Source organism: Macadamia integrifolia, unplaced genomic scaffold, assembly GCF_013358625.1.
Source record: "Macadamia integrifolia cultivar HAES 741 unplaced genomic scaffold, SCU_Mint_v3 scaffold537, whole genome shotgun sequence".
NCBI classification, from domain to species: domain Eukaryota; kingdom Viridiplantae; phylum Streptophyta; class Magnoliopsida; order Proteales; family Proteaceae; genus Macadamia; species Macadamia integrifolia.
In genome coordinates this window covers 239,487-255,451 of record NW_024870478.1, presented here as the reverse complement: position 1 = coordinate 255,451, position 15,965 = coordinate 239,487, and the positions used below count along the sequence as shown (strand labels likewise).

The following is a 15,965-nucleotide window of genomic DNA, read 5'->3' as shown; positions in this document are numbered from 1 at the left end:
GGGGGGGGGGGGGGGGGGATCAATCAACTTTTTTCACCTTCTTCCAATTAAACACCCTCATTGAAAGTTTCCTTTTTCATTATATGTCACTCCAACTTACCAATGAAGAATTTTTTTCACTTTCCTCTGCTTCTCTTCTAACTGGGCAAGGCCATAAAAAATTCCTCTTTCGGAAATGTTCTGCTTGTATTATGATTTTATGTAGCTCCCATGGGTCCTGTATTGCTTATCTTGGACTTTTTGGTTTCTTGACTGACTTTAGACAGCTAGAAGAAGAAAGAGGAATCAAGCATAAGTAATATAAAAGCCAGTTCCTCATATATATATATAAGAAAAGAAAAGAAAAACGGAAATCCATTTCTGGGGTTTCTTTCTGAGAAAGTTATGCTTCTCTAAAATCTTGCTCTTGAAGATGTGAACATAGCTTTTAATAAAATTGTTGATTTGGAAGTAAAATTTCTCTTATTATAATTACAAATCTCCTTTCAATTTCACACACTCTTTGTTGATTGAATAAAACAGTTTCACATGGTCGAAGCTACTTATCGAGTAAAGGAGGCCAGAAAGCAATTGTATAGTGAGACTGGAAGACATCCGGATAATGAAGAAGTAGCAGAGGCTGCTGGGCTGTCTATGAAGAGGTTAACAGCTGTGCTGCTAACTCCCAAAGCTCCTAGGTCTCTTGACCAGAAGACTGGGATCAATCAGGATCTAAAACTTTCAGTATATCCCGTTTTCATTTCATGATATCTTTAATGGGTGCTACCATTCTGATTAGTTCATTTATTTATGAGTGCTCTCTTTTTTTTCAGGAAGTTATTGCGGATCCAAATGCAGAAACATCTGAGGATTTGTTAATCAAGCAATTCATGAAGCAAGATTTGGAGAAGGTGCTAGACAGTATCAATCCTAGGGAGAAACAGGTGATTAGATGGAGATTTGGGCTGGAGGATGGAAGGATGAAGACACTGCAAGAGATTGGGGAGTTGATGGGTGTTAGCAGAGAGAGGATCCGGCAGATAGAGTCATGTGCCTTCAGGAAGCTAAAGAATAAGAAAAGAACTAAACATTTGCAGCAGTATTTGGTTTCTTAAGCCCTACAGGATGCTTAATTGGAGGTTTAATTTCATTTTCCTTGTTGACTATCATTACCAACAGTGGCAATGTATTTGTTCATTCCTTTCTCTTTTAATCTCTCGCCTCTCCCTTTTTGGTTTATAATGCACATTGAATTTATTCAATATAAAAAAGTCAACAGTACTGCAGAGAAATTAAAATGAGTCAGTATTTTTTTTTTTTTTTTTTTAAACATATACCACAAAGGCAAATACATGCTACTTTGATGAGGACAAGGATTGGAATCCTAATTTTTCATCTAATGTTATTCTTTGGTTGAAGAAAGAGAAAACTCTTCAGCCGCACGTTGTGTCTTCTTGGGTGGAATGGCTCTCTGGACAAAGCTGAGGGGATGGTAGCGTGACTGTTGGCTACCTTAAGGTCCTTAACTGCACCCGACGCAAAGCCAGAAATGCAATTAGCCGGTAGCCTAATAACATCAGGGCCATGATGGTGACATCCATCCATAAGTTGTTCAAGCCTACGGATTTAATAGCGGGAAAATCTATTACTCGGCACAAGTTTCCGTTCGGACACTCGTAGTAGTCATTCTCTTTGTACTGAACCCCAAGAAGCATTTTGTAACAGTAAAAGCTGTAGCTCAAGTACTTCAACCAGAGAATGAAGGGTGGGATTTGTTGTACGTAGTAGCCCCCAGCAATTAGAAAGACAAGGGTAGTGACAGAAGCCAAAGTGGTAGCCTGCTTGACATCCATGAGGATGGCACCAAATGCAAGTCCAAGGCTCTGAGAGACAAGGACACTATATAGAACGATGAGCCAGGAGAGGATGAATGTAGTTGGGTCAGGCTTAAGGCCACCCATCCAGTAGATTATGAAGACGAAGGTGGTGGGGAGGGCAAGTTCCATTGGTAGGTCTCCTGCAGTCCTGGCTAGGAAGTAGGAGGAGAGGCGGTACATGCCAGATGAGCGCTCCTTGATCAGCATTGATCTTTCTTGGGGAAATGTGAAGACAGCATTATAGAGTGGGAAGAAACCCCAGAAAACTGAGAAGAAGAAGAGCAGGGCAATCTGCAATAATCAAGAGCAAAATGGAATTGACTTTGGTTATCAAAAGTTAAAAACTAAATATAATTCAATTCATTTAAATCAAATTATCTTACTCGATCTTGGATGTGAGATACTGGTGTCTGCCACCATAGTAGACCAGCAAGCACAGCAGCGCTGACAACTTGGAAGATTCTTAGTCTGTTGAAGGCTTCATACCTCCGTTCCTTTAACCCTCTCTTTAGTAGGACCTTAAATTGCTGCCACCAGCTTGTGCTCCATTGCTCTTTCTTCCCTGCATCATTGTGCAAAAAGCACTGACATAAGGAAAATTTATACCTTATGGCAGTGAGGATTCTAAACTTAAATTTGCAAATTAAGTTCAGTAATATGATCTCCGGTTTCTGTTTCTAGAGCCACAATGTATGTTCTTTGCTTCTGTGTGGCCATGACATTAGGCTTATGACTTATTACTTTTTGGAAGACTTACTTGCAGATGCATCTCTGTTGTAACTATAGTTATTGACGTCCAAGCTGCAAAGATCTGCCTTCAACCTTGTAGCGACATTCTTTTCATAAGCAGAGATGAGAGCCTCCCTCACTGATTTCTGCTCTTGTTCAGCACTACCATGAAGGTCACCTTGGTCACTGATGTGCTTTGAATCAGGTGCAATCCCTGCATGCAGTTTTTGGTTTTTGCAGTTAGATCATGAGTTATCAATCAGGTCCAATTACTTAAAAATGCTTGAAGTTGATGGATGGCATTAGGTTTAATCAAAGGTAAAGGTACCTCCTCACCCAAGTTGTAGCTTAGTTGGCAAGGACCAATATCTCATTAAAAGAGGTCATGAGTTCAGTTCTCTGCCTACCCCACCCCGACCCCCACCCAACCAAAAGAAGAAAAAAAAAAAAAAAAAAGAAGAAGAAAAAAAAGGTGCCTATGAATCTTCCGTGGGAACAAGGATAGCCGTTCCCTGAACAAGTGTAGTTGTGGCCATAATGTGAGGACATCCATTATGCTCCATTTCTTTCTACTTTCTAGTGGAAATGTATGAGGTACAATTATAACCACCACTTCCACTTTGTAGGCCCTGCAAGCCTGCCTCTCTCTCTCTCTCTTCTCAGCAGTCAGCTCTCCCTTTTAGTAAACAAGACCAAGAAAGAGATGAGAGAAAGCTCCCCATTTCCTGCTATCTCTCTCTCTCTCTCTACCACTAATTAAGATTTTGCAAGTAATTAAAGAAATTAGGATTGAACATATGTATTACCATTGGCGAGGTCAAGTAGGAGATCTGCAGGATTGACAGTGACAGATGTGGAGAAGCCGATCGAGGAAAAGTAGTCCAAGGCAGCTGATGCAGAGCCATGGTAGATGGGGCAACCTTCAGAGAGCAATACCAGCTTGTCAAACATGTGGTACAATCGGCTTGAGGGTTGGTGAATGGTGGTGACCACAGTGCGCCCACCGCTCGCTAGTTGCTTCACCGTGGTCATGATTCGCAGAGCCGTGGTTGAGTCCAAACCTGAAGTGGGTTCATCAAGCAATAGCAGACTTGGGTTGATCAGCATTTCTTGACCAATACTTACTCTCTTCTTCTCACCACCTGATATCCCTCTAAATAGTGGACCTCCTATCATGCTGTTCCTGCACCGACTTAGCCCTAACTCACTGATCACTTTCTCTGCCTGCTCTACTTTCTCATCCCTTGTCAGGGTCCCAGGCAGTCTCAGTAATGCTGTGAATTCCAGGGTCTCACTCACAGTGAGATGCGGGTACAGTACATCGTCCTGTGCAACGAATCCTGTCCGTCGTTGGATGCTGCCTGAGAATGGTTGCCCGTTGTATGTGATCTTACCTGAGAGCTTCCGTCCTGTTAGGCGACCTCCAAGGGCTGTAAGGAGGGTGGTCTTACCGCTGCCCGACGGCCCTAGCATCGCCAAAATCTCTCCTGGGCAAACCATGCCTGTTATCCCCTTCAGTATGGTCTTCTCTCTGGTGCTCCATGTGCCATCCCAGCAACATCCCTTCTGCTCCAGACTCACTTTGTATACCACTTCTTCAAACTGCATAGCAAACAACCATATCCATGAATCTGTCTATCTGTTTATCTATCTATCTATCTATCTATCTATCTATCTATAAAAGTTGTATATGTAATTACTATATACAAACATACGTTCAACTACTCCTCTATAGGCAGCAGTACTAATAACAAACAAAGATTATTAGAGCAAGTGATCAGTAGTGATTCAGAAAAGAGGAAGCTAGTGACCTTCAATGTTATAGGGAACAAAGCAGGCCGTGGAACGGATTGTGGATTGGAGGGAACGGGTGGGTATGGGACGACGGTCGTGTTGTGTGTTGGCTCAGACAATAGCTTAGGAAGAGTTTCCATGTCTTGAGGATTCTCTTGCATGGATGGTTGGTGGTGGTCTGAGGACATGAAAACTAGCTAGCAGAGAAACTGGTAGAGGAGGGGGAGGAGGACGAGGAGGAGGAGAAGGAGAGGTTCAAAGGGTGTCTCTAATACTATTTCTCTTTGGGGTCTGCTTCAACTTCTTAAGGTGAAAGGAAGGACCCATACATATATAATACTTGGTGTGTGTGTGTGTGTGTGTGTGAGAGAGAGAGAGAGAGAGAGAGAGAGAGAGAGAGAGAGAGAGAGGAAACTGAGGATTTCCCATTAATGCCTCAGCCTCTGGGAATGATGTAGGCCTATGTTACTCCTAGCCTCCCATGGTGGGGTCCCACTCCCACATTCTTCTACTTTACTCTAACACTGACCACTAATACAGTAACAAAACTTATTCTAATCTAATCTACATTATCTTTTATTCGTATGATAATAATAGTAATGAGAGCTGTGATTGTTGGCTGCACAGTACTGAATAAGTGAAATTCTTGTCCCTCTCTCTCTCTCACTCCCTCCTGATGAAATTTTTATGGAGGGCAAGGCATGGCATGACAGTCTAGTCAATTTCTTTGATATCCTAATAAAAGGTGAGTATAGCATATGGAATATCTATCTCTTGTTTTATATTTTTAATTTTCTCCCACTTTTTTTAAGATTGATCATTCTCTTAGCTAGTACTGTTTGATGGCACTATTCATTCTCTTTTGACTCTCTATTAGCATCAAAGAAATTAAAAATTATAAAAAATAATGTTGTTGGAGAGAGATAGAGGCTTTATTTCAGGAGTCTATGTATGAAGCCATATTGGTCAATTGGTTCTTTCTTTTGTTATTAAAAGGAAAAAAAGGAATATTAAAGGCGTTACCTTTGGCTTTTATTGTTATTAGGCGTCTGATTCTTAGATGCCTCAAATGGATGATTATACTCTGATTTTGGTCTTTCTTTTCGACATTCGTATCGCTGAAATATTCGATTGGCAGTTGAATAAATATTAGCATGGGGAACTAATTAAAGTAGTACTTTGAAGATGCAAAGTAAAGTTGTTAAAAGCATTGGAATTAAAATTCTTTTTTTCTTGCCTTGTTTCTTCCTTTTTTTTTTTATATCACTGTTATTTATGATTAATACTAATCATTAAACTGAAGAGGGATTTAAAGAGAAGGAAATGATTAGAGGGCCAACCCCAAATACCCATTGATTGATTCCAGTTTCTGCCTCTGCCCCTTTCTAGTATTTTGAAGGGGCAATGACTCAGCCCCCTGATCTGATCAACTAACTATTGGGGGTGGAGGAGGAGGTGGAGCCCCTTGGTGGAGCTTTTTTGAAGACTGTGCTATTTTGAGGGGCTGGCCGGCCGGTGGGCTCTTTTCACTGCGCTTCCTGACTTTGAATTCTTGTTTTTTTCCCCATTTGTGGGGTTGTTATACTAGTGCCAGGGTGACTTCTTATTGTGCTTGCTTTTCTCCTGGAGATTTTTTTTTTTTCTGTTTTTGAAACCAGAAAATCAAAGAAAACATTTTCAAAACATAGTTTTTTTTTTTTTTTGCTAAACAAACATAGTCTTATTAATTACTAATTAATAATAGGAAGTGGCAACTTTCCTGAAACCATCAATTAAATCAATGGGGACTAGATTAAAAGGGGCAGAAGGGACTTTAATTTTCCAAGGAAAGAGGAGAGAGGCAGCGCTTGCCCAGCCTTTTCCCTTAGTAATATTCAACTTTATAAATCATGCTTCTCAACAAAAATACTCGTTTTATCTTTCCCCCCAAGTATACATCCCTTCAATATTCACATCCCTCCCTCCCTTCCTCCCTTCCTTACTAGCCCACCCAAACCCTTTCACCCTTTTCTCAAGTAACGTCATAGTATTATCATCAATAATAAGAGAAGAGAAAATAACTGTCTGCTTGTATGTCCCTATGCTCAGACATAGGCATGTATGAAATAACTTTTCTATCCCTCCATACTATCTTCATTGACATACATGCTGATGCGGTGATCGCACAAGTGGAGAGGGATCCCTTTGAAAAAAAAAAAAAATTCAAGAAATTAATATATTGAAATTAAATCCGTGGCTCCCCCTTGTTTGTTTGTGCAGTTGATGTTGGGGCTTCTAAAGTTCATTGTGCGTTTGTGGGAGGGACCCACATAAGGTCTTTTGTCCTTATTGAGTTTATGTAGTTGAGAGATAGACACGTGGCAAGCACTCCTGTGATCAGTGGGTTGTCCTTTATGTTATTTTATGATGACGTTGACACGCAATCTACTAAATCATTGGCAGCAGCAGCAAGCAGAGAGATGTGGAGGGCCCCCCTTCCCACTCACAACCCCCCTCCCAATTCTTTTTTTATTTTTCAATTTTTTTTTTTTGTCTGTTGTCTATTCTGTTGTTGATGATGCTGAGTTTTCAACCTTCTATTCCCCGTCTTTCGTTGATCTTGAACTTTATTACTCCACCTTCAATAGAAATGTTTTGTTTTTTTTTTAAGATAAACACCAAAGAAAAAAGAAAAAAAAATCCTGTGTGTTAAATGTCAATGAAAATATTCCGTAAATCTTGATGAATGATCACTCAGCCAAAGAATTGTTCAGTTCAAAGGGATATATTTTGTTCCAGCTAATCTGATGATTCCATTGATATTTTTCGTGTTTTGAATATGTTAATTAATTAATTGGCTTAATTCAAAAAACATCGAGTTTCAACCCATGATCACGAGGAATTGCATAAATAAAGAATATGTTAATTAATTAATTGGCTTAATTCAAAAAACATCGAGTTTCAACCCATGATCACGAGGAATTGCATAAATAAACTCTTTAACTGATTAAAAGGGAATCTTGCAAGACCATATATAGTGCCATTAACTATGATGATAGTGAGAGATTCTAATCATCAATTCAAACATGTTAAGAAGTGATATAGCATAATTTGTCACCCAATAAAGCGAAGACACGTGGCATCCGAGGGAGGGACGCGTGTCGCCCATCTGATAGAGGCCGCAAGGCTTCAAACCACGTGAGGAGAAGATACCCGAGGGGGGTTCCCGAAACCCTAGGCCCAGAAACCCTATATGAGGGAACCCAAAAGAAACCTGGAGGAGGTACGCGAATATCCACCATTACTCCTGTAAAAATACTGTTTTGCCGGTCACTAACTTGGGCATCGGAGGACTAATCCCGGAGATACCTCCGGGGATTTGCCTTTTGTGCTTGTGCAGGGTCGGCTCATAAGGATTTTTGGCAGTAACAGATTGGCGCCGTCTGTGGGAACGACAGTAATGGTGGGGAAAACCTACAATCGTAAGAAAACAAGAGCAGCACCGAGTATAAACATGGATGAGGGGGAACCTTCATGAGGGCTCCCCCTGGATGGAAATCTACGAAGAACGGGGAAACGATGATCGGGAAGGTTCTGCGAGGGACCAACGCTCGGTCGGATATTTGGTGCGCGAAGATAGTAATCCTCCACCCCCTCCTAGGGCACATGAATATGTGACAAGCGAGCAGTTCGAAGCCCTTTAGGAAAAGTATGACCGAATGGCCGAGACAATGAAGGAGGTCTCCAAGGTCGTCTCTTAGAAGATCGACGGAGCACCGCGAGGCTCCCATGTCAGGCCAGAGCGAGCTCAAGACGAGGACCAGAGTAGTACAAGATCGATAGGTTCGGACAGAATCCTCGAAACCAAGCAATGAGGGAAATCCCCACACCCAAAGAGAGGATGCGACGCACCACTTGGGCCAGCCATGAGGAACCACGCCAAGGAGACGGACAGAGACATGAGGACTCAGGGTTGAAGCAGATGATCCTAGACCTGAAAAACGAGATCTGGAGGGTAGCAGAAAACTAGACAGGAACTCGCGAGCCGGACCTCACTAATGATAAGGCTCTAGCTAATGAGGTCATGAGGGACCCGCTCCTGATCTATTTTTGTTTGCCTAAATATGACACCTACAATGGGTTTGGGGACCCCGTCGATCATCTGGAAGGCTTCAAGGTTGGGATGCCGTTCCATCGAGTCTCAGAAAAAATCATACGTCACACCTTGCCTTTAATGTTCAGAGGAGCGGCAAGGTTATGACACAACCACCTGCTGATGAAATCGATTCACAGCTTCAGCGATTTGAGTTACTTCTTCGTGAAGGGATTCTCCAGTAGCCAACCCCTTCAGAAGACCACATTAAACCTGACCAACGTCAAACAACATGAAGGAGAGTCGCTGCGGAGTTACATGAAGTGCTTCCAGCAGAAGAAGATCACGATCAAAGGTTTGGACCCGAAAGAAGAGTTCACGGCCCTGTTGGGAGGCGTCAAAGATAAAGAGCTAAAAAGGTCTTTGGTGAAGCATACACTGAAGAACCTAGCTGAGTTACGGGCTCGGTGTGATATAGATATATTTAGATAGAAGAAACCCTTCAAGCTGACGAGGAAGCCGGAGCCAAGGTGGGGAGAAAAAAGACCTTAAGAGGCAATGACAAACCTTCCGAGGGCAAGAGACGAAAATCCGAACGTGATCGGGCACCCAGTCCGTCGAAGAAGTTTGAGAGATATGTGTCGTTATATTGGAGACAAACGGATGTGCTAATACAGATAAAAGTGACACCAGATGCCAGAGTCATAAAGTGGCCAGGGAAGATGGGACGACATCCTGAGAGACGCAATGTGGACAAGTATTGCCACTTCCACAGAGATCATGGCCATGACACCAAAGATTGTTGGCACCTGAAGGGAAAGTTAGAAGGAATGATCCGAAGAGGATATCTAGGTCGGTTCGTAGACCATAAAAAGGAAGGTGCCCAAGATGGCAATGACTGTAGGGACAACCGTCAAAGAGATGGTAGAGGTCACCGTGAAAGAAGGGGGCCAACTCGTCGAGGCAATCAAGAATGGCAAAGGGACCGGACACCCAAGGAGGCACACCATCACCCCCGTGACGATCATAAAAGCCCAACTAGGGTTATAACGACCATCAGTGGAGGCTTAACTATTGGACACAGTTCTACCTCGGCCAGGAAAGTGAAAGCCTATGCGAGAAGTGTGCATGTGGCCGAATGGTCAAATAAAAAGGCAAGGATGGGGACAGTTATCTCCTTCTTGGATGATGACTTGGAAGGGGTGCAGACTCCACATGGCAATGCCCTGGTAATCACCATGACCATAGTTGATTGCAAAGTAAAAAGAATCTTGGTGGATAACAACAGCTCAACTGATATCCTATTCTTTGAAGCCTTCCAGAAGATGGGTCTAGATAAAGGAAAGTTGAAGAAGGTCGAACACCCGTTGCAAGGGTTTTGGGGCTCCCTGGTCAAAGTAGAAGGGTCGATTGAGTTGTCGGTAAGGGCAGGCACCGGAGACCGTTGATGAGCACATTTATGTGTGAAATCTAGGGTAATAAAACATGCATTTTATATATTTAGAATGGAGCTACCTTTGGTTTTACTCTCTTTTTACAAGTTTTGTATTTTAAAGGCTTTAAGCATTATCGGACGTCATATCTCTCCAACAACAACTACCTAGTATAGTTGGGGAGCTATGATATACAAAATTCCCTTGCTCACCAGGAGGCCTCAAGTTTAAATCTCATGGTTGTTTATTTTTGGAGAATTTTGTTGAAGATTTTATACTTTTCACTCACTTAAAGCACTAAGGGCATGGAGGGGATTTTCACATCAAATTAGAAGCAAGGAAAATCGTGGAAGGGGTTCCTGCAAGAAGAGAAGAAAAAAAAAATGAAAGAAAAAAAATGAAAAAATAAATCTTGTCCAAATCTTCTCTCTCCTCCACATCATCACCAAAAGATTGTCCAAATCACACAAAGCAAGAAGGAAAATCATCCCTTGGAGGGAAAAAAAGAAGAGAAATAAAAAAAAAAAGAAAGAAAATAAGCAAAAAAAAAAAAAAATTATAGGAAATTTCTCCATGTTTAGTTCTCTCTTCTCTCTCCTCCACCTTAGCACTTTTGGTCTCAAAAGATCTCACTACCAATTGTGGGTTTTTCCTTTTTAGGAAAAAGAAATTTGTTACCCTACCTCCCCATTCCCTATAAATACAACTCATGTAAGAGGAGGGGAGACACTTCATTCTTCTTCCAGGTTTTTTTTTTAGTTGCTCTATCTCTTTCTCTAGTTTTCTTTTTCTCTAGCTCTAGTTCTAGGTTTATGCTTTAAACAATTTTGTAAGTTATTTTTATTCAATTGATGCAAGCACTTTTTTTTTATTCAGTCTTTTATTTTTATTGTTTAAGTAATTTAAGTTGTAATTTTTTAGTTCTAGTTCTAGGCTTAGTTCTAGGTGACAAGAACAAACTATGAAGCACATTTTTCAAGTTCAATTTATTTTTTTCTTCAGATTTGTTTTCTTTAGTACTAGAAATTTCAGATTTGGTTTATTCCAGATCTGGTTTTTAGTATTGGTAGTATCTCAAATCGATCAAGTTTTCAGTTCAAGTAAGTAGGCTCCCTCAATAGTCTTCTCTCTCCCCTCTCATTCCCTCTTCTGACTATCCTTTCTTTCTTAATTTAGGATTTTAATTTCAGTCGTTACATTATTGCTATCCCTTTCCCCCAAGGTTCATGGCAAGTGTATGTGTTGGCTTTTCCCCTCCTAGCCATAGAACCATCAATTTATTGCTTTTATTTTAATTGTCTCCCTTTCCCTAAAGCCAAGTAGAGTAACCATTGTAAGAGTGACTCTCTGGTCAAGTAGGGAAGCTCATATTATGATGCATCCCTCGAGCTAAGTAGAGAAACCTACTTGTGAGTCTCTCTTTAGCTTTCTCCCCTTTCTTTTAATTTATTTTTATTTCAGTAATTTTTTTCCTTTATTTTTTTTTAAATTACGTGGGTTGTTTATTTTCAGTTATTTATTTATTTAACTTTAATTGCGTGGCTTGCATCTTTAAATTCTTAGATGACGAATGGTTAGGACGTTATTTTAGATACATATGTTTAGGACGATAATTAGAATTAGATCACAACCATTAATTGGTTCATTTTCGTATTATTAAAAGAAGTAAAAAAATAAAGTGGCTGCTCTCCCTGTGTTCGACCCGTAGATACACTGATCCGTACGCTTGCGGTTACATTTAAAATCTCAAACAACCTTGAGGTAGCAGTTATGATCAACTTTCTGACAGTAAACATCACTTCAGCATACAATGCCATACTAGGGAGAGTTGGCTTAAACCTATTAAAGGCTGTCGTCTCCACACCATACCTTAAGATGAAGTTCCCAACTAAGAATGGGGTTGGGGAGTGTCAAGGTGATCAAGAGGAGTCCCAGAAGTGCTATGCCACCACCTTATGGGGAAAGGGAAAGGCAGGTGAGGCGCTCCCAATAAAAGATCTACGCGATGATACAAATTATCAGAGGGGAGAACCGGCTGAGGAACTGATACAAGTCGAAGCCGAAGAAGGGGATAGTACTCGCCAATTTCAAGTCAGGGCTACAATGCCAAGACAACAATGGAAAAAACTCATCTCATTCCTTCGAGGTAATTCTGACGTCTTTTCCTGGTTGGACTCGGACATACCTGGGATAGATCTGAGTATCGACCTGACTAAAAAGCCGATGCAGCAGAAGAAGAGGACCTTTGCCCCTGAGAGGCAGCAGAAGATAGATGAGGAGCTAGAGAAGTTGCTAGAAGCAAGGTTCATCCGCAAAATCCAATTCCCCGAATGGATATCCAATGTGGTTATGGTCCCAAAGGCAAACGGGAAGTGGAGGATCTGCATCGACTTCACGGATTTAAACAAGGCCTGCCCGAAAGACAGCTATCCCTTACCAAAGATAAACCTTCTTATTGACACCACTTCAGGACATGAAGCGCTGAGCTTCATGGACGCGTACTCGGGATATAATCAGATTAAGATGTGTGAGGAAGATGTCCCGAAGACATCTTTCGTGACAGAAGGAGGACTTTACTACTACGAAGTAATGCCCTTCGGACTAAAAAATACGAGGGCCACTTATCAAAGGTTAGTGAACAAGATCTTCAAGGGGATGATTGGTAAGACTATGGAGGTATATGTGGATGACATGCTAGTGAAAATCCTGAAGGCGGAACACCATATCCGAGACCTAGAAAAGGCATTCCAAGTATTAAGGTAATACGGTATGAAGCTGAATCCAGCAATGTGTGCGTTCGGAGTAGCATCAGGAAAGTTCCTCAGCTTCATCATTTTGGAGAGAGGAATCGAAGCCAACCTGATGAAAATAAAGGCCATCTGAGATATGAGGTCACCACAGAATGTGAAGTAAGTCCAGGAGTTCACAGGTAGAGTCTCCGCCCTAGGACAGTTCATGTCTCAGTTAGCTGATAAGTGCCTTCCTTTCTTCAAAACCTTGAAAAAAGTTTGAGTGAACAGAGGAGTGTGAAAATTCCTTCGAACTATTAAAAGAATACCTAGCGACACCCCCACTACTGATGAAGCCAGATATGGGGGATACCTTGCAGTTATACCGAACTGTATCGGTAGTGGCAATAAGCACGGTACTGATAAAGGAAGAAGGAAGACAATAGTGGCCAATATATTACATTAGCCGAACCCTTTTGGATGCAGAAACAAGATACAAAAAGATAGAGAAAGTAACATACGCCCTAGTGATAGCGGCAAGAAAACTGAGGTCCTATTTTCAGTCGCACACGGTGTGTGTGCTCACAGACCAACCTCTAAAGAAGATACTACAGAGGCCGGATATGTCCGACCGCCTAGTAAACTAGGCCATAGAATTGAGAGAATTTGACATCCAGTACAAATCGAGAATTGTAATAAAAGCACAGGCCCTAGTGGACTTCATAGCCGAGACAACGCTCCCAGATGAACCCTAGGAGTCTGTCGAGGCTCGGGCAGAAAGGACTTGGACATTGTATGTGGATGATGCATCCAACAGCATGGGAAGTGGCACTGGGATCATACTTGTTAGCCCCGAAGGATTCAAAATAGAGTACGCAATACGGTTCGATTTCGATGCATCCAACAATGAAGCTGAGTACGAAGCACTAATAGCCTAAATAAATCTGGCACATGCCTTGATGGTACAGGAGTTAGTAGTGCATAGTGACTCACAACTCGTGGTGCGACAGGTGAATGGGGACTATAAAGCCAAGGAACAAAGGATGGCCGAGTACTTGAAGATGGTGCAAGAGAAAGTAACAACCTTCAAGGAGTTCAAGGTAAGGTAGGTGCCACGGGCAGAGAATGCCAGCATAGACACGCTGTCACAATTGGCCACCTCTGACTTCACGGACCTTGGACGATCTGTATATTTTGAAGTATTATCCCAACCAAGCACCGAAGAACCCTGGGAGGTATTACCCGTTTTCGAGGACGGCCCTTGCTGGGTGGATGCCATAATCGAATACTTGAAGGACGAAATACTCCCCAAGGATAGGGATGAGGCAAGGAAGGTACGAATGCGGTCAACACACTTCTTATTGAAGGACAAGATGCTATACAAAATAGGGTTCACCACACTGTTCCTCAAGTGCCTGAACCCTGTCGATGGTAAGTACGCACTCTGAGAAGTACACGAAGGGATATGCGACCAATACCTGGGAGCCCGGGCCTTGGCCCTTAAAGTGCTGAGGCAGGGCCTGTTCTGGCCGACCATGAGGAAGGATGTGGAGTTGTTCGTCAGGAAGTGCGTTAAGTGTCAGATGTTCACCCCCGTCCCTCGGCAGCACTCTACCGAGCATTCTTCCCTGTCAAGCTCGGTACCATTTGCCATGTGGGGAATGGACATCCTGGGCCCGTTCCCCCTGGCCATGAGGCAAAGAAAGTTTGTTTGTGGTGGCGGTAGACTACTTCACGAAGTAGGTAGAAGCCAAAGTGCTGGCTATGATATCTGAAAAGAATGTAAGGGACTTCTTTGAGAGGTGGTAGTCTATCGATTCGGAATCCCCTGGGTGGTGGTAAAGGACAATGGAACTCAGTTCATCAACCTAACTTTTAGCTTGTTTTGTGATGCCCTCGGCATTGACCATAGGAAAATGTCCGTTAGTTACCCATTGACCAATGGACTGACAGAGATAACCAATCATACCCTGCTCCAAGGAATAAAGAAGAGACTGGATGATGCCAAAGGGTTATGGGCAAAAGAGTTATACAACATCCTCTGGGCTTATCGCACGACTGAGAGATCAGCCACCGGAGAAACACCCTTCATTTTAACCTACGGCACCGAAGCTGTACTCCCGATGGAGGTAGGAGCCGTGACCCATCGGATTTAGTATTACAATGAAGAAGACAATGAAAAAGGACTCCGAGCTATTTAGACCACTTGACTGAAGTCAGAGATGCCTTGCAAGAAAGGATCGCCACCTACCAGCAAAAGGTTGCGAGGTATTACAACTCCAAAGTCCGAAGGAACGAGTTCAGAATGGGTGACCTCGTCCTCAGAAGGGCAGAGATATCAGACCCAAGGCATCAAGGAAAACTAGCTTCAAATTGGAAAGGTCCTTACAGAGTCTCGAGGATAATACGATCAGGGTCTTATCACCTAAAGACTACAGGAGAGAAAAGCTACCCCGATCATGGAACTCGAAGAACTTGAGGAAATTCTACCAGTAGTGAAGTAGCATGCACATTTACATTTACATTTCATAATTTTTCCCCTAACCACTTCCAAGTTGTAACTCTCCATCCCAAACACTCCAAAGGATTTTCATTTCATAAATATATGAGCTGGCTTACGGCAGTCGCTTCTCGATAGTTGCTAATATAAGGCACTCCCTTCTATTAGGCGCTCGGGCCGAAGTCGAGAAAACATAATTAAAAGAATAACTTTGGTTGGGAGCTCATGCCAAGGTAGAGCAGACCTGACCAGGAACCTTAGATAGGACCCTAGTTGAGAGCCGACAACAGGTAGGGGTTATGAAGGAGGCACCTGCTGTGGGGGCTGAATGAAGACACCCTGAGGTGCATGGGAGCCTCGGCCTTTATTCCCCCACCATCGGACCAATGATTCAACAGGACCAAACCTTGTGATTAAGGTTGGCTCCCATTGAACCACTTGAATGAGAGCTTTAGCCTTCATACACCCACCTGTAGGCCAAAGATCTGGAACATCCCTTCGGATTAGGAATCAGTCTTCAGGATTGCAAAGAAAATAAAAAGAAGCAAAAGGTAAATCGAGAAGACAAGTATCTGAACAAAAAACATTTCATTCATAGAGACGCCCAAAGGCCAACATTACATGAAGATGCCAGAAGGCCAAAATTACAAAAAAAGAACCTAAGGCTAAGTTGCAAAGAGGCCTGAGGGCCAAGAAAAAAAGCCTTATGGAGCGTCTGTGGGAGGGATGGCCTCGTCCCCAGCATAGTCGGTAGCGTCTACATCGGAGTCTCCTCTCCCAAGAGTAAAAGGGACCTCTTGAGAAACCTGGACCCCCTCTCCCTCACTACCGCTATCTTAGCCATCTGCGACC

The 15,965-nt window shown here is 42.5% G+C and overlaps 2 protein-coding genes across 5 annotated transcripts in view; one reads left to right on the top strand and one right to left on the bottom strand.

Moving 5' to 3' along the window:
• The window catches only part of LOC122069139 (RNA polymerase sigma factor sigB), a 19,433-nt gene extending 18,241 nt beyond the window's left edge, over window positions 1-1,192 (top strand). For 3 of the 4 annotated variants that reach the window (XM_042633072.1, XM_042633075.1, XM_042633074.1), the window contains 2 exons: window positions 523-723; window positions 813-1,192. In XM_042633072.1, coding sequence (XP_042489006.1) covers window positions 523-723; window positions 813-1,094 — 483 coding nt within the window. In that variant the 3' untranslated portion in view covers window positions 1,095-1,192. The remainder of the gene's footprint in view (window positions 1-522; window positions 724-812) is intronic. The other variant, XM_042633076.1, reaches the window with a different exon arrangement.
• Window positions 1,193-1,265: 73 nt separating this feature from the next.
• LOC122069138 (ABC transporter G family member 14) lies at window positions 1,266-4,716 on the bottom strand. The gene is made up of 5 exons (XM_042633071.1): window positions 4,397-4,716; window positions 3,392-4,187; window positions 2,614-2,799; window positions 2,240-2,418; window positions 1,266-2,147 (listed from the first exon to the last, which is right to left on the bottom strand). The coding sequence occupies exons 1-5, from the start codon at window positions 4,565-4,567 to the stop codon at window positions 1,488-1,490; spliced, it is 1,992 nt and encodes a 663-aa protein (XP_042489005.1). The 5' UTR covers window positions 4,568-4,716; the 3' UTR covers window positions 1,266-1,487.
• Window positions 4,717-15,965: the final 11,249 nt, after the last annotated feature.

Bases quoted from the DNA above. Each gene is read 5' to 3' on its own strand.
- LOC122069138 (XM_042633071.1), bottom strand. From the start codon at position 4,567: ATGTCCTCAGACCACCACCAACCATCCATGCAAGAGAATCCTCAAGAC. The intron at 2,800-3,391 runs GTAATACATATG...AACTGCATGCAG, and splicing joins CCTACTTGACCTCGCCAATG to GGATTGCACCTGATTCAAAG. The intron at 2,419-2,613 runs GTAAGTCTTCCA...ACAATGATGCAG, and splicing joins CAACAGAGATGCATCTGCAA to GGAAGAAAGAGCAATGGAGC.